Source organism: Lethenteron reissneri, chromosome 36 (genome assembly GCF_015708825.2).
Source record: "Lethenteron reissneri isolate LAM-NWPU_2019-01 chromosome 36, ASM1570882v1, whole genome shotgun sequence".
Lineage (NCBI taxonomy): Eukaryota > Metazoa > Chordata > Hyperoartia > Petromyzontiformes > Petromyzontidae > Lethenteron > Lethenteron reissneri.
In genome coordinates this window covers 8341558-8368184 of record NC_083814.1, presented here as the reverse complement: position 1 = coordinate 8368184, position 26627 = coordinate 8341558, and the positions used below count along the sequence as shown (strand labels likewise).

Below are 26627 nucleotides of genomic sequence, written 5' to 3'. Positions count from 1 at the left end.
CGCTCGTTACATCACCAGCTGTGCCTGTCCACAAAAGGTGTCTCACGTGGAACAAATGCAACATTCATCTGGATTCCGGCAAGGCCGTTAATTTCCTTTCTTACCAAATACTACTGCGCTACTGTACGACGACGATGACCAATTCCAATTCCACAGATCGGCAATCACAACTCGTCCATCTGTCCACGCATCCCTTGGTTTCGTAATCGGCTGAAATTAAGTTGCTTAACTTTGGCAATTAACGTCCGAGCGCCGCCAAGCAAAAATCAAAGACCAATCTCCAATGAGCATCCGCTGAAGAACGCAGGGGCCACGCGCCAAAAAGCACGCGACGTCTCAATCCCCACCGTGGACGCTTTGAAAAGGGGAAGCAAATCTTTTTGTACGTGCAGCCACTAGTTATTTATTGCAATCTCCCAGAGGCCGCGCGGAAGCCCTTTTGAAAGGGGAGGCGATAACGGAGCGGGCGTGCGGGCGGGCGATACGTTGGGGAAGCATTATCGACGCGCGGAGCCGCGTCCTGATGAGGGGTCTAGGAGAACCGCGGTCAGTCCATCGACCGGGGGGCCCTGGTCGCATCGCGTGGATGGTCATTTGTGAACCGGATGGCCATTTGTGAACCGGGTGGCCCATGTAGAACCTGCTACCAAGACTGAAAAATCGGTGAAAAAAAACACCCGTGAAAAATAACTTCATAGCTTATCGGATTCATCCGGTATTAATAAACATTTTGAATATTCTGATTCTGAAACGCAATGATGTCGCGCTCCTCCGGGTGTGGTGACGGTAACGCCATGACCCCCGGGGGGCACGATTGTTGGTGCCGTGATAGAGCGGCGCACACGAGACGGCTGCTCGCGAAGCTCCCGAGGTGGCCGATGGCTCGCTTTGGCAAAAACTGCCCATTGAAGTATTGGCCATCAAGGAACGGGTCTGTTAAAGAATTGGAGCTTTTGCACCGTACGTAGCCAACCGGGCTAAATTGCAAATTGCCCCTAATGAAAAAAAAAACTCATCGACGTTTTTCTGGATGAATAAAGGACCAGTGTTCTTTTCTTCGTTAAACCAGAAACCTATACACTGCTCAGACTGGGACCGTAAACTCGGCAAACAACGCCTAGTAATAAAACGTGACGAAATTAACGAGCAAGGTCCTTTGAGGATTCCCAACTGCGAGAGGCAAACCCCCCCCTTTTCAGCCAGATCACCCAGGGAAATCGCCCGATTTCGTCGGATCTCGGAAGCCAAGCAGGGTCGAGCCTGGATGTCGTTGTTCAACGATTGGCAGCAAATGCATTGTTGTTCTGTACTTCTCCTCCCTCCTACATGGTGAATTATGGCCGGGTGGGTGGGTGGGGGGGGAGACCCTCATCTAGCAGCGGATTGACAAAAAAGGGCCGCGCTTGCAACCGTCCTGTGATATTTTTAATAATAAAACTAAAATATTGTTAAAATGTTCCCATGCACAAGAACAATTGCCGTGGTTCAGTGCTCAATTCCATTGTTCGTCTCCGAGTAAACAATGGAACAATGCCCTTTCTCGCAAGAGACAGGCGTCTTTTAATACGGCACCCATTGCGCCCACGGCCCCACGAAGCTGTTCTCGTGTTGTCACTGCCGACGGCACCATGGGGCTTGCTGTGCATGTACAGTCACAAAGGTCCAAGTGGATTTCTGCTCAGATGGCCGTTGAGGCGGTGGCTCATCTCCGTTTTAGAGCCCAGAGCCAGTGGTGCAAATTCCTCATTCGTATTCTAGGGGCGAAGCTATTCATAGGACGAAACTCTGTTGACTTACTTCCCCGCAAAGTGGTACTCTTTTTATCTGCCCTGAAGGGATGATGGGCCGAAGCAACCGCCCCCCAACCACAGCAACCGCCCCCCAACCACAGCAACCAACCAAGATTCAAACTGTCAGCTGTGAAAACACCACTAACCCACGAATTACCCATTTGGAATATACACGGCAATAACCATCATCACCACCCCCCCAACCCAACTGCCAAAAACGTGGCAAGAACCTCCTGAACGAGTCATGAGACTCGGCGAGTCTTTTCTGGCCAAGCGAGCGGAATAAACAATACCAACAACACCAAGAACAACACCACCACGAACCGCTCAAAAACGCTGAGCCACCCCCGCTGGCAGACTGTGGTGCCCGAGCATTGGCAACCCAAACTACTATTAAACTATTTATTTGTATTTTACCAGGTAAGGCCCACTGAGCTATGTAGCTCTTTTTCAGAAGCAACCCAGCCATCAAAAATGATAGCTCAACGAAGTGGCTTATCACGCGGAAATTTATAGCAGCCACGGCGATTATAAACGTGGAGGGAAAACGTGGAGGGCCTCGAGAAAAATCCACGCAACCACGGGGAGAGGAGACACGCAAACTCCAAATATATCGGCGTCAGGGCTCGGGAGTGAATCCATGACCTCCTGCACACCAGGCGCGGTAGTTAACATCTCGCCACGACCCCCCCCCCCCAACCACCACCACGGGTGAAAGCGGCACCAACGACACCACGTCCACAGGTACCCGACACGGCAACCGTCGTCAGGGAGAAGCCAGCGGGGACCGCGCACGCAAGCAGCTGGAACGCTCGCGAGGCGCAGCTGCCCCCCCGCCCCGCTCGCACGAGCGTGAGCGGGGCGGGTGGGGGGAGAACAGCAAGGTCGCGGCCGTCCCTCGAGGGGGGGCGTTGACGGGAAGCCAATGTCACGCATTGCCCCCCCCCCCGCCTCCTCCCGTTGGCGATCGCAGCGCACGCGGCGCTCGCGCGACGCCGGTACGATCGCGAGCGGCCGCTCGCGTTATTTTCTCAATTTCAGCCGCGACGACGGATGGATGCCTCTGGGGCGCAAGGCGCGGAGCAATACGAGTTGTCCGCCCATCGTTGCTGTCGCCAAACGTCTGGCATTGCAGTTAAAACAAGGTGCAGGTGCAGGGCCCCCTGCAATTGTTTCTTGCTCGAGCCGCTGCTGGCAGAGGAGGAGGAGCTTCAGAGAGCTCCTCCGGAGGGTATTTGCGGTTTACTCTTCCCACGCGCGCCTGACGTCTGGGGAAGAGACGACAGTAGGCACGCCTCACCCCACCGCACGCGAGCTGCCGATCGACCAACTGCGGTGAACACGACAGGCCTGCTGGGTCGTCGTGGGTTGGCATCGCCGTGAAATAATTTACCGAATTAGAATTATTTCCCACGAATTACTCAAATTGGGATTCGACGTGGAAAACGTCACCCCCCCTACTGGGAGACTAATTGCTCCAGGTCAGTCTTGTAAATGAGACTCGTGGTCGTCTCTTGAGTTTTCATCTTGTTAAAAAAAAAAGTCAAACATTACACCAACGGTAGCATTAATTTTAACGATGTGAGCAAAGCAAAACCCTGTAAAGTAAGTGAATGAGTCGGGTAATACCTCTTGCGTCAATCCCCATGAAGGTGGTTTTATTGTTAGAATGCATTTTTTTGCTATTTATACCGATGTGGATGCTAATGATGATGGAATACAATTTGAGTTCATGCTCCAGGAGACAAATTTCCAAGGTATCGATTTTGCCGATTTTGAAAGGTTTTTACGCTCGCAGGATGTCCAAAGCGAAGTGCCGGTAATGTTCATCAAGTGGCGAGCTCCCCTATCAGATCAAAGCACACCTCTTATCCTAATGAAATAATTAGATAAATTACTGAGCTTGGCTGACCAAGACTTCAGCTCAAGCAGGAGATTTTTCTAGGTCACGCAGGCAAGGAAGTCAGGTTAGGGCGGTGGTAGAGCCTGGTGGTGTAGTTGGTGCACTAGCCACTCAAGAGCCGTGAGAAAAGTCCAGGGTATGTGGTACAATTGCCTACCCATGCAACAACAAAGACAAAAAAGTGTCTTCCGAGAGCAAAACAACACCGGGAATCCGAAGCATGTCCAGATTGCACCACCTTTGTTGTACAAATTTCACACAGCCCCATTGCGATGGGGCCCACTCGCTCGAACAAGGTGGCATTACGTTGTATTTAAGCAGCAGATTAATCCTCGTTGGGGCTCATCAGCAGAAGATAGCCAGCTGCCATTGTCCCTGTGCAGCCTTCCCGTGCACTGGAAGGACACATTCAGGTCACAGCCCAAGGGGCTCTATCCGGTGATGTTCCAAAAGGAAGTGAATGCTGAGAAAGCGAATGTTGAAGATTACGAAACCCACTTGGGCAGCGTGGGTCATCAACAATGAACGGGCTTGCTTTCCCCCCCCATCTTAAAATGGAACCAATTTACCATTTCAAGTGGAAATGTTACAAAAGCAGGAGAATTCCATGTTCAATACAGCATACACCAATTAGTAGAGGTGGTTAAACCGAATCAATTTTAATTGTTTCGTCGATTAAAATAAATTGTTGAACTCGCGATATGTGCACTAAATCGCGTTTTGATAATGGATGTTTTTGCAATTCATGATAATGGGTTCATGTGACCCCTGAAGCCACTAGTGGCCGCTACATTCACCGCTATGTAAACAAAACCATTGATCTTTGAATCGAACCACGACCTTGAATCACGACCATTCATCAAATCACCAGCGGGGTGAATTGTTAAACCGATGCTGATTAGTCTCTGCCTGGCCCAAGAGATTGAGCATTTCAAACGACTCACATTTCCTTCCAAAATACATTATTTATACAACAAAAGCACAGCCCGCAGAATTAAAGGTGGAGGGGTCCTTTGAAGGTCCATAAAACAAAATAAAAAATATTTCGGTCCAGGAAACAAGAATGATAGAAAGCCCTCCGATAACAACTCTTCTCTTTTCCAGTTTCACCAGAGATTACAACGATGTGCACAGGTAAAGGTGCAGTCCTGCTATTGGTGGCACATGCTCCTGCTGGAGGATGGGCCTCCCACTGAGGGCTGTCTGTCTAGAGGGGCACGTGGCCCACTCTTCCAAACTGGCCAGAAGTCTTCGTAGAAGTGGGAGTATCAAATCTCTGCCGACCGAATTACCAAATTCATACTTGTGGGTGCACGGAGAGTAGGGAATTAACAAACGTCAACCGCCTGACCAGAAATCGAGTCAAACCGGCGACCCTGTTTTGCAAGTCCAGTGGGCTAACCATTACACCATGGTGGAGTCCCATCAACGCCACGGCTAACGGACGGAAGACTAAATAGACCTCACCCACGAGATAAATCTGATATTGCCGACATTGATTAAATAAATAAGCTTTGGTCACAGGTGGCAAATAGGCTGTGATGATGATTATGGCCCTCTGAAAGTGCACATCATTAAGCATGCAAATTTGTTTAATCAGAATAACGGCAAAAGCTGCAAAATCACGTCTCATTGTTGGAGGCGTCCTCTGCCAGCTGACCTTGCTTGAGGCGCTCAGGTGGTCCTGAGAAAATGTGCGTAATTCTTTTTTTCCTCCACAGGGAGTTCGATTTAATATTTTCATATCCTGAACGCGAGTGGAAGGCTGCCCATGCGGATCCTCACGGGGCAGGCGGCTCCACTAATGCGACTGTAATTTCTTGGCACTTCTAAAATTATATATATATTTAAATTCGACTTGCTTTCACCTAACGTCCACCAGCATTTGCTCAGTGTTACAGTGTCGCATCGTATCCCTCCCCACCGGAAGAGCCTTTTTTAGTCTGGCGTGTTTTGTCACCCAGAGAAGCACCGTCGAGCACCGGTGCTTCACGTCAGTTTCTGCTGTGCAGCTGTTCGTGGACTCAGCTGTTTAAAAATGCGAGACAAAGTAAAAAAGAAGTCAATTGCAAAAATAGCTATTTGGTTCTTTCGGTAAAGTCACGCAGAAAGAAATTAAATTAAATAGTAATAGAATACGACGTTTCGATTGCAACACAAGCAACCGTCATCAGGTACAAATGAATGAGAATACAAACATAGGAGACTTGGAAGTATAATGCAATACAACACAGAGAGTCGGCCAACACAACAGTCAACACCCCACCTGGTTGATTACCTTCTTCCAAAGATTGCTAGATTTGAGAAAGAGACAAAACATAGACACGGAGACACACAGACAGACACACAAGCAGAGAGAGACTCACACAGAGACAAACAGAGAGAGACACACACACATTGGCACAGAGAAAGACTACGTCTCTGTATCGAGCCCTTAAAGAGAGAGAGGGGGGTGGGGCAGGGGAAGTTGTGTGGAATTCCTGCCCATAGCGTACGGAGTATTCTATTATTATTTAATTTAATTTCTTTCTACGTGACTTTACCGAAAGAACCAGAGTAATTCATGCAGTCACGAAAGCTTCGAATCTAGTTTGCAAAAAAATAATTTACTTTTTTATCATTTTCATCGGAAAAAGTTTCATAACAAAGTTAGCTAATTGATGCGTAAATCACAAACGGAATGTACATTTAAGAGTCCTAAAAAAACGCTTTTCAGAAACGTGGACTATTAATAATCGTAATGAATTTCATGGTTGCAATAGTTATCAGACCGAACCAGAGGTCGCCGGTCGGAACTCCCAGCGCGTGGCGGTAGAAATAATGGCGCAAGTTTAATTTTATCCTCCAACGCGCCGCCCTCGGCCCACACGGCATAACATTTGGGTGCAGCACAGCCAGCCGATATCGGTCAGGTCGCATGGGTGGGATGATGTGTCTGGGTACTACCATCGCTTCCAACTATATCTGGCCAGCGTGGAAGAATAGGCCAAAATACCCTTTAAGAAGGGCTCCGCAGAGCTCCCTTTAGCAGAGGCCCTTCTGCTCGACATCAGTGGGTTGAGTAAGAAATTGCAGCGCTGCACGGAGTTTTACAATTCATATTTTGTCACCCCTCTCCATTCTGCAGCCGTCTGGAACGCTCTTCCTTCCGATTTTAAGAATCCACTGGAGCTATGCACTTTAAAATCAAGATTGAAATCTCATTTTTTAAACTGCTTTTTGTATTTAGTTTACTGTCCTTCCCCCGCACCTTCAATTAGCACAGTTTGCTACGTACGGTGCGAACGAAGTTCAACATACTTATGTACGTACAGGTGCATAACTCCTGCGCAGAGGGGACAAGCAAACCCCCCCCCCCCTCCTCCAAACCTCGCCATCTCCCAAAAACCAATAGAATGTAAGGTACTGGCATTGCGGTACGTGTCAGACATTCAACCAATTAGAGGAGACACGGCACACTTGATCTCGGCGAAAAAGGGCCAAGAAGCGACGGCTGTACAATGCGTTTTAAACACAAGCATGTTTGGCAATTAATATGGAAACAATACGGGCTCAGAGGAGAGCAGCTACAATCATTGAAACCTGCAGCTACGGAGTAGTGGGTGCGGGAGGGGGGGTCTTGAAGCCTCAGGGGGCCCATGAGCGATGGTCTGTGCTGCATTAACACAGTTCAAAGGTGAACGGGTAGGGAGAATGCAGTGGGGAAGGGTGGCAGTTGCTCCTGCTGGGAGCCCCATATAGCTGATGATTGCCGCCGGAATGGCTGCTACACATCAAGGGGGGTGGTGGTGTGTGTGTGTGTGCTCACACTTCTTTTTCTTTCGCCTTTCCAGTAGAGCTGCAGCTTGCCCCCTCCCCCCCACCGAATGCAATTAAATAACTTTGGGGGGGGGGAGAGCAGAACGAACGCCTGAAAAATCATGTCGTCCCCGATTTTACATCGACCGCAAAAGGTGCGGCCCGACGTGCCGTCAACCCTGCGGTGACTGTGGGCCGCGGGCTCGAGACGGCACCTGGCTTTGAGGGCGTGGCGGGCGGTCTACAGATGCCTTCCCTACACGCCAGTAAAGGTGAGCCATTCAAAGCCCCCACGTGATTTGCCCCGCTGCCAATTTAGCCAAGGTTAGAAATGAAGCACGAATCCACGACAACGTGCCATTATCCGTTTAAGTTAAAAGCGATTGTAATAATTAACATTACTTTAAAACACCTGTGTGTAACGTAATTGTGACCATTTGCACGATTACTACCCCCGAGGTATGGAATTTCCCTTCCCCCAGCACTCTGTGATGTGGGCCCCCCCTGCTGCTACTCGTCACGGTCAAGCTCCAGACATTCCCCATAATCCGCAAGTCTATCCACTGCTGGACGACAACCTCCCCATACAGTCACAGGTTGGGAATCACTGGTGTAAGCAATTGCAGGGCTTCATTACAAATATGTACATTAACTAAACGACAAAACTAAACTATTTTTAAATCCTTTATATTAAGTTCGCTTGCTTGCTTGCTTGCGTGCTTGCTTGCTTGCTTGCGACCGTGCAAATCTTTCGGTCGTTTTTTAACCCACTTCCCGTGATCCAATCGAGCTGACATTTTGCACACAGACTCGTTGTGCGAGACAATTAATGTTCGTGAAAATTTTTACACTGTTTAGGGAAAACAAATTAAATATCTAATTACCAATTGCTTAATACTGGCAGACAATCATCTGACCCATAGGTGGCAGCCATCTCAAGCCAGAGGACGAGAGGACTCTAGCCGCCACGCATATAAAGGATTTAGAGTGAAAAACTTTGTTTTTACGGGTTATACTTATTGACCAGGTAAGGCCCACGGAGCTATAAGGCTCTTTTTCAGAAGGGACCTGAACAAAAATGATATCCCAACGAAGTGGCTTGTCATGTGGAAATTTATAGCAGCCTGATACTCTAAACGCACGTTGATTCTAAATGTGAAAGGAAAAACCGAAAGACCTGGAGAAAAATCCACGCGACCACAGGGAGAACATGCAAACTCAAAATATACAGGCGTCAGGGTCGGGATCGAACTTATGACCTCTCCTGTATAAATAGGTACTGCATATTCTCACATGAACATAATACATTATATGATTACATTAACACACCTCTGATCTTTGCACCTAATAGGCTCACAGTGATGCCATCACACCTTCACTCTATTTAAGAGCGGATACAGGAAAGACATACTCTTAGTACTTTCGGTAAAGTCACGTAGGTAAAAAATGAAATAAAAATAAAACAATAAAAATCACGACGTTTCGGAGGCAACACAAGTCTCCGTCATCAGGTGGGACCGTTACAGCCAGATTTGCTGCATCAAGCTTCAAATCTAGAACAGGAAAGACATCTTCACAATTCTGGCTAATCACCTGATGAAGCTGGTGGTAATCACCAGCGAAATGTCACGTCATTCAAATTGTAAATGTTGTGGTTTCACTTTACAACCACATCGGCGTGCTGAAGTAGTAACAAATTGGCACGTTCTGTTTTACGTGGCAAACCTCGCTAATTGGCTGTACCGGATGGTGGTGGGTTAACGACATGGTTTAGTTTTATGTGTTTGTGTCTTTGTTTACCTTTCTTATACTTTGCACTACTCTCATGTTTTTGTACTGTTTGTTGTTGTAACGTTCTTACCCGCCCATACTGGACACCTGTGAAAAAGAGCTTTATAGCTCACCAGATTCCCTCCGTGTAAATAACGGAATCAGAATGTTTATTTATACTATCTAACCCAAAACAACCTGAGTCATGACCTCCTGCATACCAGGCGAGGGAGTCAACATCTCGCCACCGCGGCTCGCTTCTGTGGCACCGTGACCGAGATGGGGGGGGAGGGGTGGTGACTCACTTGCGCGACTTCTTCTGGCCGGTTCCGTCCGGGCCCTCACCACAGTCGTAGGCCTGCACGGAGAACGTGTAGTCACGGCGAGCCTTGTTGGTGGTGTCGGCGTCGCCGGGCCCTCGCGATGGACAACCCAGCGGGTGAGTGGCCCTCACAAGGCCCTCACCGCTCTGCCCGTCCACCAGCACCACCTCGAAGGGGATGTCGCCCGCTCCACTTACGCGGAAACCGCATATCTCTCCTGAATGGTCGGGACACGCATGCGGGCAACAGAGATGAGGGATTCATTACCATTGCTGCTGCTGTCATAGTTGTCGTCGTGGTCGTCGATGCTGTTACCTCTATCATCACGATCATCATCAGTGTAATATCATCATCATCGTCATCATTGTCATCATCACCAATACCACCACCTCTGTCATCACCATTAATCATTGCAGTGCACTTCATATATATAGTATATATACACCCATCTGGCCTTTGTGGATGAGTAGGCACTTCCACCAGCAGTGGCTTGAACAAGAAACTGCAGGGCTGCCCTGGGAATTTAATTCTAGTCACAACCTTTGGTCGCGCAGCAACATAGGCACCACTCCGCCCTCCCGCAAGAACCTGGCTTGCACCACATTGCAAGCAAAATTACGATTCGGACAATAACCACAAAAAATGTATCACAATGATAAAATCACGAGCACCTCAAGGTTGACTAAAAGATGGCGCATTCAACCGAATCAACCCGTAAATACATGGAGGCCATTTCACCGATGTAAACAATTGCTATCATTAGCAATTCGCGGGAGAAATTCTGTCACGCCGCGTCAGTACGTACGGGAGCGGCTGGGAGGGGGGGGCAGTGGGAAGCCATCCCGGGTCCTGAAAAGATTTATTGCCACAAGGAATCTAATGTCTTGGGCAATTTGCCAAACTCGTGCCAGGCTGTGGGAAAGAATAAAAAAAGGATGGTGCATGGGTAGGGGGCACTAGGTTGGGGTGGAAGGGCAGGCAGGGAATGCAACACCATGCCCACAGATTCACCACACACTTCGGAAGCCACGGTGCAATTTGGAGGGGTCCACGTTTCTTAAGGAGTAAAAAAAAACCCTTTGCCCATTAACATCCAAACCGACTGTAAAATGAGATGGGGTTGCTGCCAATTTATAGACCCACACATTCGGCAACGCCGCGTACGCATCACATGTCGTCGACACACACAGGCCCGCGGTGATTATAGTGAAGCTGCTCTAATCGGAGAGCGCCCTATCCAATGGGCGCATGCATTCCGTGTCCTAAATAAAACGTCAGAGAATAATATTAGTCCGCAAAATGGATTCTTCTTGCTATCCACGCTTTTCCACAGATAGCAGCAAGATACCTAGTTGCCAGTGCCAACTGACCATATTATCCACATATGCATAACCGAGTCAAATGTCAAGTTGCACGCTTATTTTGTTTAAACCAGGACGAGTCTCGTTTGCAAGAGTGACCTGGGGGGACCCACAAAAGTTGCCCCGTGGCTTCACGGATAAGCGACATTAATCCCAACATCCACGTTCCTCACCGATAAGAGGAGGAGAAACTCAGAAATGGCCGTTAAAATTAATCCCGCTATCTGCATCTATCCTTGAATAGCCACACGGGAAGTAATTTCCACGGACAAACTCGGGGTAATCGGATCTGCCAATAGCACTCCCACCTTCCATTGCCAAGGATGATAGAAGTTGAACTTAAACGCGTATAGATCCACACTGACATAGTGCCCGTTATAACATCGCTTAGTTAAGAGCTATGGAGTCAGTTCATAAACTGAAAATGTTCCAGGGCGCAGGGAAAAGCGATGTTTCTCACAGCGCCTCTGCGCGGGAAAGTGGACGCGTTCGACCGGTGGCGCCTGCGACGGATCTCTCCCGCCTCCATTTCATCGACGCGCCATCGCCAACACCGAGCCTCCGCTGGCGAAGAGCGTCTCCCCGGCGATGACCAAAACGGTCAGGGGCCAGGAGACTTCAACCTCTCAGGACCCACGTCGTCCGGGCAGACACCTCGGGCCTGATTGCATCAGAGTCCTGCGCACCACCACCACCACGAAACTAAACTATTTGTAAACTAAGCTATACTATTTTTTATTTTTATTTTACCATGTAAGGCCCACTGAGCAATATAGATGTTTTTCAGAAGCAACCTGGCCACAAATGATGGCTGAACGAAGTGGCTTATACCATTGGAACCTCATTTGCCAGTAAACAATAAGATGATTGGTTTTTTACCCTTCTATCTGGCAACAAAACTGACACCTTTTTTACGAGGAGTCATGCTTGCATAGACCACAATACCTGCAGTCATAATGCAAACAAAAAACATAACTCTGCTTACCACGTGGAAATAACGGCAGCAGCCAAGCACCCTAAACGCACGCGTTTCTAACCGTGGTGGGGAAAAACCGGAGCACCAGGAGAAAAATCCACGAAACCAGAGAGGGAGAGACACGCAAACTCCAAATATAGAGCAGGCAATAGGATCGGGATCGAACCCACGACAACCTCCCGCATACCAGGCGAGGTAGTTAACATCTCGCCACCGCCATCATCACCGGTAGCGGTGCTGGAGCCGACCTCGGCGCAGACCGTGAGGCCGACGGCAATCATCGCGGGGGGTCCTGGACTGTGCTCGGCGTGGTGGCGTGCTCACGACTACCGGGCGGCCTGGCAGGGTCTCGTGGGACCCCTGCGGAGCTGCGGCCGGGGGGAGCAAGCGACTGACGATGACCACTCGTAGACTGGGGAGGTGGCGGCCTGTGACGAGTGGATGAGTAGCCACAGCATCTGAAGGTGTGCGATGCAGTGATCGTCTCACCGCCGAACAATGACGGTCACCGCATCGCGCGTTTCAGATGCGCTTCTGCGGCCGTCTGGAACGTTCCTTCTTCCGATGTTCGGAAGCCACTGGAGCTATGCACTTTTAAATCATCATCTAGATTGTAAACTAATTTCTTTAGAACTGCTTTTTGAGTCGAGGTCGTTGTCCTTCCCCCGCACCTCCGATTAACGCGGTTGGCTGTGTATGGTTCCGAAAAAAAGTTCAACGTACATACCGAGAGGCATACTGGGAGGTTGTGGTTTGCTGGCAGCAAAACATATTTCCAGAGCAAAGCCATGAACAGCTCCCTCGCGATGCAATTAAGCCCTGGCAGCGATTATGAAACAATATGCCAGCAAGAACTGCCATATTATTTGCGGCCGGCTAAAATGTAGGTAAACCCCTACACCCTGGCCAAATGTTGAAGAAACCCCCCCCCCCCCCAAAACCACCACACTCAAGAAGAGGCCATCGGTCTTGGGCGCAAACGTCACCGTCAGTGGACGAACGCACGCGATCGACGGCGATAAAACATCGCCACTATTCTTGGTCCCCACCGAAAGGAGATGACAGATGAAATACCCCCACAAAATGTGATTAAACGCACCACCTGGTTACCTGCTACACGACGATGCAATGAACGCCGCGCCCCCAGCTGGCGCGCTTGCGCCCTCAGCCGTGAGCCCGCACGCCCACGCCCACAGACGTGCCACCGCCAGCTCGGAAAAATGCGAGCCTAATGGTCCCTGGACGGCAACGATTGATGGAATCAATTCCTCCCCCACCCCCCCCCCCCGTCCTTAAATGTCAAATGTTGTGCTGGACGCAGCACTGTGCAATATATCAGGGGTTGACGTTGTGTATATTGGATGTCCAAAAATATAAAACGACATTATTGGTGCAGCAGTAGAGTTGTTCGCTGTTATTATTATTATTATTGTTGCGGATTGTTCATGATCAAACTGCCGAGGGTGCATTTGCTCTACTCTCTCACACTGGCAAAAGCTTCAGGGAATAGCCCACATTTGAGCTCCCCCCCCCCCCCCCCCCAACACGCGAACCCGCCGATGGACCAACTGTGGTGTACCCCAATTGTAGAAGTGGGGAATTCAAAGATCTCAACCGCCGGGTCGGGAGACCGAATCGAACCGGCGACCTCTGGCACCACAAGTCCGCAGCTAGCCGACCGTCACACCTTTGGCAGCATCCCTCTCATCGTCATTGTTGTTGCTGTTGTTGTTGGAATGAGCAACGTCGACTACATCTTGAATGGGTCTTCTGCTTATATAACGAGCCACTGTTTGGCTGTTTCCACTTTGTTTACCCGCGGGTTTGTTGGCAGTTGACTGGAAGGCAATCGTTATCGATGGAGAGCGCAGTTAATGCAGCCGGGGTGGCCTGGCGCACCGTGACGCGTCGCTAATGAAGGCAAGTGTGCCACGTGGACAGATGCGACCGACAAGCCGAGATGCTGCCACGCTACCACCACCGACACGGCGGTGTCAGTTAATTAGAGAGCATGTCCTGAACACGTGGACTCGTGTGCAACAAGGCGCGACCGTCTCCAAATCACTCCATCATCTCTCAGTCGTCACAGAGGCACGCCATGATCAACGACTCATCCATTGTGCAACAAATCCCATTCCCCCCCCATACTATCTAAACAACAAATTTATTCATTTTCCGACTGCGTAAGTTTCCACGATTTTAGCGCGACAGTTCCCCCCCCCCGACATCTTTTCAGGCTGTTCAGCACGTTGTTGTTCAGCAGGAAGTCCGACGTTTCGCTCCGCGTGCTCGTGCACCGACCTCAACCCACTGAACTCAAGGAGTCCCCCCTCCCCCACCGCCATCCAGCACATTGAGCAAGAACTATGGAACATCGTGCCAAAAAAAAACTAATAACTTATTTGTAATCATTACTGTTGTTTGAGAGCACCCAGACCCATTTGGATTGTACGTACGATTTGTGTTTGTGTGCGTGTGTGTGTTCCGGCGTTCATTAGGTGCTCGCTAACAGCACTTGTCCCTACAGGCTATACAGGCTATATGGGGGATCTTTAGCTTTGTTTGTTATGAACCTGGCGAAGAGTTCGATTCCCGCTCATTGCCAACACCAGTGATGATTATCTGAAACGGTCATGGGCCTCCCCCCTAGGTCGACTCGGCCTAAAACGAGTACCTTGTGTGGTGTGTAAACATCGCCACTAACAAGACATGGTGTTGAGCACCCACCCCCTCGCGTGCAATGCCGGCTCTTATAGGTGCTCGCTAACAGCACTTGCCCCTGCAGTATGTTATTACGCCTTTGCAGGGGATCTTTTTTTGCGTCTTGTAAAATGAGTAATGCCCAAGAAAAGAAATTCCGACAGAAATATTCGACACGACTTAACAATAAAGTCCCGCTTTATTTGTCGCCTGTGACAATTGCGGGAGCTGCGCTGGCCGTACCGTGTCCGTGTTACTCTGTGCGGTCGGGACGTTCTCGTTTAAAGCCTTCTGATGCATTGTCGGGATGTACCCGAGTGTCGTCCGACATGCTGCCCCACGTTTCCCTCAACGTCGGCCATCGACCAAAACGCGGCGTCAACCCGAAAAACCCCACGCCACCGGTTGTTGTTGTCATTCCCTTAACGCCGTTCAAATCAGGCAACGGCATTGCCAAGTTCGACTCATTAAGCCAGCACGCGATTGTTTACTCCACAATTGTTCTTCGTTGCAAGGACCACGGACCACTGGTGACCCCCCGGTGACCTTTAGTGCGCCCCTCCCCCCCACACCTTGTGGGCGGCGTGGCAGCCCTCGCACTGATGATGTCTTATAAGCGAAAGTAGCTCCGTCCCTCTGAGAGTTAGTGAAGGACGCGGGTTTTACTCCATCGAGGTTTGATTTTTGTGTTTAGTTTGTCGTACAACCCCCCCTCCTCTTCTTGGTTCTTTTGGTAAAGTCACGTAGAATGGAAATAATAAAATAATGACAATAAAACATAATAAAATAATTCTCATGACGTTTCGGCCAGAACGCAAGCAGCCGTCCTCAGGTGAAGAACAGGTCTGTCGCGAAGACAGAGTCTGAATGACACACTCCAGGCTTGGAGCGACTATTTAAGCTGGGATGGAGGGGGGAAGGGCGCCTTGACAAAAGCTTACGTGACTTTACCGAAAGAACCAAGAAGATGAATCCCTGCAGTCACGAAAGCTTTAAATCGAAACCCCCCCTCCCTGCACCTCCGATTAGCACGGTTGGCTACGCACGCTGCGACAGAAGTTCAACACACGGACGTACATTTCAAATTGGGGACTTGCCATCATCCGCAGGGTTGGAGACCGCGTGCTTTTTTACGACGCCGTTTTCGAGTTCCGTTTTTTTTTTCATGCCCCATTCTCACCGAGATAATGGAACCATTTGTTTCGAGCGTTCACCCGGAGAGCAGTTCGCTCTTTGTTGGTCTTCGAGACGTTCTTACAGGCGAGCGTCGTTTGTAATCTGTCGTTTCAACGTTGCAGGGCCTGTCAGACTTTCTGGGCCGAGTGGCTGGTGGAATATATTTACGAGAACCTTTACAAAAACAAAACACAACTGTTCACGATAGGTAAAAGTAGATTAATTTTCGATTTAAAGCTTTCGTGACTGCAGGGCTTTATTTTCTTGGTTCTTTCGGTAAAGTCACGTAGAAGGGAAATAATAAAATAATGAAAATAAAACATAATAAAATAATTCTCACGACGTTTCGGCCACAACGCAAGCAGCCGTCCTCAGGTAATTCTCACGACGTTTCGGCCACAACACAAGCAGCCGTCCTCAGGTGAATTATTTCCATTCTACGTGACTTTACCGAAAGAACCAAGAAGATGAAAGTAGACTAAGATCAGTTTTTTGGTTAAATTACTTTTTTACGCTTTTCAAACTAAAGTTTAAAGCGTTAAAATCCACCTGTATGTACGTTAACACGGGGGTCACGACAACGGCCGTTAAACAAATGACCTACTGCTCAGGAAATGTTTGTATAAACTTGTGTTGCTTTACGATATTTACCCGATAGAAATCTGGCCATTGCGAGGCTTGATGAGTGACATTATTACCACCAAAATAGTTCCAGGGACAAACGCACCTTTTGAGAGTGTTACAGAAGCCAACGAGCGCACGTGTGGCGTTTCTATCCCTCGTTATTCCGCTAAGTGCACTCTGCAAAATGCGCACTTCAAGTCACAATGCTCGTGGCTCATGACCGTATATCTCGCTCCAACGCAAGCGTCATCTCCTTATCAGCATGCCACTAATTCACGCTAACCAAACACACAATTTTCAATCAGCACGTGCATACAATGAGCCCCTTTAGAGACTCGTTTCCTCATGCCAGGCATTAAGTCGCCGATGTCAAAAGCTACATAGTGTTTTAAACGTTATATTAATACAAAGACAAAGATCCCCCGTGTAGCCTTTACAGACTGTCGGGACAAGTGCTGTTAGCGAGCACCTATGAAGGCCGGAACGGTACACGAGGGTGGTGGGTGGCCATCACCACGCCCGACCGCCTTTGTCTCCCTAGCGGCGATGTTTACACATCGCACCAGGTACTCATTTGAGGCCGAGTCGACCTTGGGGAGGCCCAGGACCGGTTCAGATAATCGTCACTGGTGTTTGCCGTGAGCGGGAATCGAACCCGGGTCGCCAGTTTCGTAGTGCAGCGTGCTAACCACTACACTACCGCTCCCCTAATTAATTATACACACACACACAAACAGGCACACTTAGATGCATGGACGATTTGATGAAGGTAAAGATAAAGCCTGCAAAGGCTTGCTAATGCTACCAATGCCAGAAGAGGTATTACTAATGGGAGCTAGATTTTATAGAGCCCCACTCCAGAGGTTATTTGGCCTACTCTTTCATGCTGTCCCGGCATGGTGTGGGCTTGTCCGACGTTTCCTTATGCTCCACAGGGAGCGAAGCGGAGTAAGTAAGTTGCATGCCGTCCACGATACCTTGAAATAGAGGAGGGTACCCACATTTCATCCCCCCCACATGCATCGTGAGAAATAAAGTAACTGTGCTGAACCCTCTTCTTGGTTCTTTCGGTAAAGTCACGTAGAAGGGAAATAATAAAATAATAAAAACAGAACAGACTTGTTCTTCACCTGATGACGGCTGCTTGCGTTGTGGCCGAAACGTCGTGAGAAATATTTTATTATTTTATTATTTCCCTTCTACGTGACTTTACTGAAAGAACCAAGAAGATGAATCCCTGCAGTCACGAAAGCTTTAAATCGAAAATATGCTGAACCCATTTGTGCTGCTGGGTGGACAGCAGTTGGGTGGGGTTTAAGAAATTTGCCCAACTACCCTCAGTACGAGCAGGGGACTTCAGCTGGATGAGGGAGGGAGGGGGGTGGAATGAAGCACACCTCGGCAAACGCAACTGCTACAGAAAGTGCTGACGAAGGGCTAGTGGCCAAAACCGTTCATCCTTGTTCAGCAGAACTCGTTTCTAGAGTTTGTATCAATTTATTTAACTGTTAAAAGTATGCGCGGCTCTCATCTCTCAATGCGGACCGCACTGCGGAAACAAAAACATCTTCACGAGCCTCTAAGCATATATAATTATCTAGCAGTCAGACAACATTGACAAGTACAAGCGATTAATTCGTGCCATTTATTTCTTGTGTAAGAACTCGCCGCCACTAAAGAGGGTGTTGCAATAATACAGTATAAATTATAGTTAGTCCTCCGTCGAAAACCAAAACATATTAAAAGATTCTAGATTTGAAGCTTTCGTGACGGCAAGGATTCATATTCTTAGGTCTTTTTTACCGAAAAAACCTAAGAATATGAATACATATTAAAAGAGCAAAATGAGGAGACATTCAAGGAAAAGCTTAAAGGAAAACAATGGTCTTGCAGAATTTCATGACTTATCAACAACATGCAAATCAACAAGCATATATATTTTTAATTCTTATTTCAAATGTTTCTTTCTCTCACCCAAGTATATATAAAAACGGTGGTCTTCAAATCCCCAATCTGTCATTCATACTTATTTCCCCAAAATAAAATAGGCATATTTATAGATACAGAACAATTAGTGTGAAATATGTTTAAGTCTACACGCGGAAAAAGTGCGTCCAGTCTTATCCTCCGTTCCGTTTTACGCTCCGCGTTCTCGTCGGTAAAATTCCGGTTTTACAATGATTCCAAAAACATGGAATGCTCTCCCCCCCCCCCCCCCATCAAGCTCCACGCCACAGGAGGAGAGAGCCTCGTCATGAAGTAGCGAGATCGCGTCAGATTGAGAAGTCCACGGATTTCGAGGGAAGCCGCCAATGCGAGCGAGCACTGCGAGCCAATTGAACAAAACGACACCGGATGCCGTTTGGGTCGTGCGGCCAATAGTCATTAATCCCCCCCCTCCTCCTCTTCACACGTGAAGAGCTCACAAGTGACCTCATCACATCTATCCTTTCTATTTAAGGAACGAAACAGGAGGACTTCTCCACAAATCTGGCTGTCGCCTGATGAAGCTAGTTGTAATTACTGGCGAAACGTCGTACTCGGATTGCAAATGTCGTGGCTTGGCTCTCCAACACACCGGTTAGTGCTGTACTAGTGACGAATTGGCCACGTTCTGTTTGCGTGACTAAACCTCGCTAATAATCGGCTGTGTCGGGTGGTGGCGGGTTTAACGACACGACACATTTATATATTTGCGCGATCTAACCCCCCCCCCCAAAAAGAAACCTCTATTATAAATGGCCGCAGTCATTCTTCTACTTAAGCGCCATCGCCGCCACTGTCGTCAAATTCTCTGTGCACCCTACGCACTGAGCGCACCACCAAGTCCTGCCGGTGCGCAACAACAACAACAACGACGAGGATGCGCGGATAACGATGCACCCCCCCCGCCGCCCCCTATTTCACCAACAGTTACATCTCAATTAAGGCACGGCAGTCTGAGCCGCGCGCGTGCGACTGCGTTTAGCCCCCCCCCCATCCGCCGCAATACGCACAATCTCATCGGCTCACAGACGCTACCGCGCGTGCTTAGTGCTTGGGGAAAGGCAACCGCCATGCACAAGAGGTGATTATAGACCTGCAGGGGCCATGCTGTGGGCAGTGGAGGGTATCCTGCTACGGCTGGGCTATGCTCCCCGCATTCACAAACCCGCAATGACCAGAGTGGTGAAGTACGGTGTGGGGAGACCCCCAAGCAGTGGATTGACAAAAGGGCCGTACGTGTACATTGTGCATGCGCAGTGACCCCCCCCCCCCCTCATGCACCCAAGGCAACCCACAATGCAATTCAGCTCATACCACAGGTCACTGGGTTCGGAGCGCAGGAGCTGTGCTACGAACCTCGTGACCCAAGTTCAATTCCCGCTCACAGCCAAAGGCAGTGAGGATTATCTGAACTAGGCCTGGGCCTCGCCTAGGTCGACTCGGCAACAAATGAGTACCTGGTGCGGTGTGTAAACACCGCCACCGGGGAGACAAAGGCGGCCGAGCGTGGTGCTAACCCCACCCACCCCCCTTATTGCCGTAGCGGCCTTCATTAGGCGCTCGCTAGCAGCACTTGCCCCAACAGTCTGTTAAGGCTATACGGGGGTTATTGTCATTGACGCACATACACTCACCTACTCTTCACACGTACACCCCCATAAAGACACTCCAAGCCTCAATCAACATCCACGTCTCAAGGACCTTTGCTTAAAAAAAGACAGACAGTCGCCTTTGACTACCCCCCTACCACCAACCACCACCTGAACCCGAACCTTGCCCCACCAGCCCTTGTAGACTGTTGGGGCAAGTGCTGTTGGTGAGCACCTATTAAGGCTGGCATGGCTCAAGAAGGAGGGGTGTGTGGTCACCACCACGCCCAGCTGCCTTTGTCTCCTCAAGGAGAGAAGTTTATAACCCTCTGTGCCAAGTATTCATTTAAGTTCGAGTCAACCTAGGGGATGCCTAGGGATTCAAACTCAGCTCACCGGGTTAATAGCGCAGTGAACTACACCACTAGACCACCACTGAACCCAACACGTGTACTGGCATATACAAACAAAACGTACCGGCACCCACTCCTGACGAAGACAAAGATCCCCCATATACATTTAAGAGGCTGTTGGGGCAAGTGCTGTTATAGCAAGGAGCACCTTTGAAGGCCGGCACAGCACAAGAGGCTGTGGGGGTGGCCAGACACACACACACACAACACTGGGATCCCTCTTATAGAGTATGAAGGCTGGCAAGGTACACAAGGGGGGTGTGTGGTCAGCATCCACACCACAATCCACATCCCCGTCTCTCAACTCCTCTCATAAATAATCCCCCTCCCTCCCGCACGAGTCCCAACATCGAAATTCACTGTGGCATCTCTTGACAAGCATGGGAAATGCAGGGTTCGGGATTGTACATTGAGCCGAGCGCATGACTGTCCACCCCCCCCAAACATCTATCCTTGTCTCAATGTTCCCTGCCTAAAGCTTTCTGCAATTTTGGGTACATTTCATCCTGACTACGATGACCTCCTTTGCCCCCATCAAATAAGCTCTCTTGTTAAATACAAATTCTGGTGCTTGCATCATTGCTATACTTTTCCATGGTCAATCCACTGGTGGATGACCCCCCCCCCCACCACCACCCATCTGTCGCAATCCTCCGATGTAATAATCCACCTCGCGTCCGCACGCGAGCCCATTTCATCGCTCCTCTGGTCCCACCCTCAAATCGCAGTCCGAGCTACAGTTGTGCGTGGCACAATTTACACATTCACACGTATAGTCCAGTGTACTCACATGGGGGGGAAACACACCGGTATCATTCTTTTCGGACGAACAAAATGACTTCGTGGATTTTTATCCATTTCAGAATCTGAATATTTATTTATACTGGAGGAATGCGGTAAGCTATAAAGCTCTTTTTTTCCGACAGACGTGCAGTATTCCGCAGATGTCCGGCAATTTGCAAATTCGTGGAAAAAATTGAATATGAGCAAAAACGTTCGACAAAGATTCCATCTCGATTTAAAGCTTTCGTGACTGCAGGGATTCATCTTCTTGGTTCTTTTGGTAAAGCCACGTAGAAGGGAAGTAATAAAATAATAAAAATAAGACATAATAAAAAATTCTCACTACGTTTCGGCCACAACGCAAGCAGCCGTCCTCAGGTGAAGACCAGGTCTGTCGGGGAGACAGCGTCTGAACGGTCTTCACCTGAGGACGGCTGCTTGCGTTGTGGCCGAAACGTAGTGAGAATTATTTTATTATGTCTTATTTTTATTATTTTATTACTTCCCTTCTACGTGACTTTACTGAAAGAACCAAGAAGAAAAAGATTCCATCGCGAATCAGACCATCGCTTGCCGAGGAAGGGTCGCAGAGCCTCACGAGCCTACTCAGTGCGGGAGGAGGTTCGGGGGTGAGGACCCAGAAATGTAACTCGCCGACGCGCCCATGGTGGACATCTGTGAAAAAGAACTTCAGAGCTCATCAGATTCCTCGGGCCTAAATAAAGGTTACGATTCTGAAATGGTTACGATTTTACACGCTGCCGTGCGTCGAGCTTGTTGACCTTCCCCCGCACCTCAGATGAGCATCGCATGGCTACGTACGGTGTGAAAGAAGTTCGATATACGTACATAACAGTTTTTTTTGGGTTAGATCGCGTAAATATAAAAATACGTAGCCATCCAATTAGTAAGGTTTGTCTCGTACACAGAACGTGGCCAATTCGTTACTAGCACAGCACACCGGTGTGTTGGAGAGCAAATCCACGACATTTACAATCCGAGTACGAAGCTTTGCCAGTAATTACAACCGGCATCATCAGGCGGCAGCCAGAATTGAAATTGGCACGTTCTGTTTATGTGAAAAACCTTACTAATTGGCTGCGTCGAGTGGTGGCGGGTTTAACACCACATTCAAATGTACATGCTCTAACCCCCAAAAAACGATATTTTGGATGACATTGGTTGCGAAAGCCTAGGCGTTAAACGTACGTAAATACACCGATAGTAGCCGTAGCCGAGGAGTCGAACTCCAATTGGCGGTTCTCACAGTGCCGTGCAGTAACCACTGCGGACGCCACTCCACCCACACGCACCAAATAATTGTATGAAACATTGTGCTTCAAATTGAATTAGCAAGCTAGAATGAACGAATGGACGGCCGGACGAGTCTGTAAGCGAATGATCAAATTGCATTGAGACGTACAAAATTCACGAGGTGGGTAATCAATCAGCAACCGGCCCGCGGTTACAGTAATAAATCATAATGAGGGACTTTGCCGCACTGCTCATATCTCCAGAATGCCAGATAGGGGGAGTCCCCAAGGTCGCATTCATCAGCAAAGGCAGTTAGGTAGGGGAGGGGGGTGAAACTCCAGCGTAATGTAAATGAGATGCTCGCAGCCGGGAGAGGCGACGCAAAAAATTAGGTTCGTTTTTCCACGTCGCAGGATTACGGATCAGTTTTTCTTTTTTTTAAATGCAACACGCCGAGACGATACATTGCTGCGTGACGTTGCGTTTACCTTTGGAGGAGTGAATCACGTCGGGAAAGGGCTTTGTGGCCTCTACTAAAAATGGGGAAATAAGTTGTGAGCAAAAAAGAATCAACTGCAATTTCTACTCTCGCACAGACGATAACCCATGAACGATACAAGATCGAAGGAGCTGTGATGGGAACAACTTTCACCCGCAGCAACTCATTCACTGGCCCATCCTATCTACACGATAGTTGGCACGTGCGTGGATGTTGCAAGATATAGTGTATGGAGTGGAAGAGGAGTGGGTGGCACACTGCACTATGAAGCCAGCGACCCGAGTTCGATTCCCACTCACGAGGTCGGCTCAGCCTTAAATTAAATACCTGGTGCGATGTGTAAACATTGGCACCGGGGAAACAAAGGCGGCCGGGTGCATTGAGCATAGGCCACACCACCCCATCCGTGTGCTGTTCCGGCCTTCATAGGGTCTCACTAACAGCACTTGCCCCAATCGCCTGTTTGGATTGTACACGTATAACCTGTAATACTCATCTTCTTGGTTCTTTCGGTAAAGTCACGTAGAAGGGAAATAATAAATCATAAATAAAAAAAATAAAAAAATAAAAAAACATAATAAAATAAAATTTCAGACGCTGCCTTCTCGACAGACCTGTTTTTCACCTGAGGACAGCTGCTTGCGTTGTGGCCGAAACGTCGTGAAAATTTTCATTATGTTTTATTTTTATTATTTTATTATTTCCCTTCTACGCGACTTTACCGAAAGAACCAAGAAGATGAATCCCTGCAGTCACGAAAGCTTTAAAACTGTAATAGACTGTTGGGGCAAGTGCTGTTAGCGAGGAGCACCTATGAAGGCCAGCACAACACACGAGGGGGTGGGTGGCCAACACCACGCCCGGCCGCCCTCGTCGCCCCAGTGGCGATGTTTACACACCGCACCAGGTACTCGACCTCGGGAAGGCCCGGATCCGGTTCAGATAATCGTCACTGGCGATTGCCGTGAGCGGGAATCGAACCCGGGTCGACGGGTTTGTCGTGCAGCGCGCTAACCGCTACACCACCGCTCCCCCCCATGTGTACAGATTCACATAAATATCCTTCTGCTTTTTGTTGTGGTGGAAAACCCGTTAAAGGTCACAGGGTCCCATGAACGTTAGCCCGGCTGGTGGGCATTGTTTAACATTTTTAATTGAATTTGCGAACCGGAAATGTACAGACTTCCCCGGTGAGCGTGCATTGATTATAATGACTAAGTGCTGTCGGCAGAAAGCGTGCTGTTGTAATAATTTACCGACATAACAGAAATCTTAGGATAGGGCTACGTTTGGGAACATGGCAACATGTTTATGGGGTGGTACGATGGTTAAGCGTGCTGCACTATGAACCCATCAGCAAAAGTTCGATTCCCGGCCATGGCTAACATCAGTACGAGTTGATACTGATGTGGTCCAAGCCCGGCTGAGCCTGGCTCGAGCCCGGTCTGGGTGGTGGATGGCACAGATTTGGCAAGATTATTAATGCGGCCTAATCCAAAAATCAATAATGAATCACGATACTGGCTGAGATATCCTACGCGTTAGGTTATTCACTCTGTCCCAAACATTTTCGAGATGCACAAAGAACTGGAACACGTCCACATTGTTTTCTCTACGCGATATCGCACCGCAGCCCTGGGCGCCACCGTGGCGAGATGTTAACTACGTCGCCTGGTATACAGGAGGTCGTGGGTTCGATCCAAACCCTGAAGCCTGTAGATTTGGACTTTGCATGCGTCTCTCTCCCCCCCCGTGGTCACGTTGATTTTCTCCGGGTCTTTAGGTTTTCGCACTTCACATTAATAATCTACGAGCGTTTAGCGAATTTGGCTGCTATACATGTCCACGCGATAAGCCACGGCGTCGAGCTATCATTTGTGGCAAGGTCGTTTCTGAAAAAAAACAGCTATATAGCTCAGTGGGCCCTACCTGGTGAAATAAAAAAAGTTTAAATTTAAAATACTTTCTGAAAGGGGGCAACCGAATAGATCGTGCATACAATCCAAACCAAAAAAAATATATATAAAACTGTGGAAAGGAGCTCGGATGGGATCGCGCCGTGATGAAGTACAAGTGGTGTCTTGTGCGAGCGCCACGGTTCTGGCAGCTTTGAGAGCCAATGCATCGCTGGGTTTTTAATGCGAAACGCAGTGCGCACGCACGCACACACACACTATGCTCACTCCAGCGCTGAGCTCTTCGCATGAATGGACCAGGCCATGCCGTGGTGGAGCAGGAGTCTGGTGATTCATTGTGAGAGGGGAATAAAACAAATTCCCACCCTGTGTGTGATCAGAAGGCTTGAAAATGTTTTAATTCAAGCAATTGAATTGCGATAGCCCGAGTTTTAATAAGCAAATGAGATCTAATAGAACTTCGTTTTCCTAATGAGCAATTACTCTTTTCCTAGGTTGCTCTAGCTTCAATTATCTTAATGATCTAATTTGTTTCAAAACAGCAAAGCTTGTTACGATCATCTTCTAATTATTCACAACAGCAACCCTCATAATCTTTACTTTATTACGCGTATTAAATCGCATAATAACGAATCGTATGCATTACTGTTACGGGGCGACGTATTGCAAACCTTTCTAAAAGCGTTAGAATTTGCACCAAAACTGAGTGACTAGCAAATTAATCCATATGGGGGGGGAGGGAGGGAGGTGGACATGCGACATTTCTAAACGGGGGTTTGGTGTTTTCTGTCGTTGTTTGCAGGCAGCGCGACGGCGTTACGTACGAAGAATTGCGGAACGACTAAAGAAAAACATCTCTGGGAGAAAGGAAAGGGCAATTACATTAACTGCAAGGGCACTCCGGCGATGCGGGCAGCGATGCCGGGCAGCGATGCCGGGCAGCGATGCCGGGCAGCGATGCCGGGCAGCGATGCGTGCTCCTCGGAGCTGGTAGTTCACGGGGCAGGTTGAACGCCTTCAAAATGGCCGGAAAAGATGAGGAGAGACGGTGCGCAGGCGATCGGGAGTGACAGGCATGCCATTTGCTGGCAGCCGAAAATATCTGGAGTGTCTATTTGCTCATTACGCGGCGGGGCTGAGCTCTGGGAGAACCGCAGGACGCCCAACGAACGCATAAACCCAATCACGCTTCCGTAGCGCCGCCACGCAAATTCATCCCACTGCGAGCGAGCGGATTGCCAGCGAGCCACCTCGGAGAAGTGGGGGGGGGGGGGGGGGGCAAAAAACGGCAACAGCGACCGCAGCCAGAAGAACCCCACACCACGGCATTTCAGCGCAGCTACGAAACCCCAAGCATTTGCACAATTTTTTTTTTCTTTAAAAGAGACGCATACAAATAAAATTCTCCCCAAAATGCGCAATTGTTGTGAGAGAAAGGTTAGTGCCGGACTAGTCCCATTGCGAGACCTGTTGGCCTTTTTCACCAAACGCTAACCCCACCCCCCCCCCCTTTGAAAGCGTCGCCATGGAAACTCTCTATTTATGTGATCTCTCTCTTTTTTGCACCCACTGCTTTTCTGTCACCACAGCCGATAGACCCCGAACGCAGTGATTTTTTTTGCACAAAAACCCAACGTCTGTTGAGCTGTGAAACACTCCCCCCCCCCCCCGCGCCACCCCCACCTCACAAACCTCTCTCTCGTTTGCCGAATAAATGTGCCGGTGTACGGATTGAAATCTAATAGGATAACAATGACTGGCACAGG

General features: G+C 48.9%; 1 protein-coding gene across 1 annotated transcript in view; it reads right to left on the bottom strand.

Moving 5' to 3' along the window:
* The window catches only part of CLSTN1 (calsyntenin 1), a 151473-nt gene that overhangs the window by 57750 nt on the left and 67096 nt on the right, over window positions 1-26627 (bottom strand). The window contains 1 exon segment of the mRNA XM_061566011.1: window positions 9567-9801. Coding sequence (XP_061421995.1) covers window positions 9567-9801 — 235 coding nt within the window.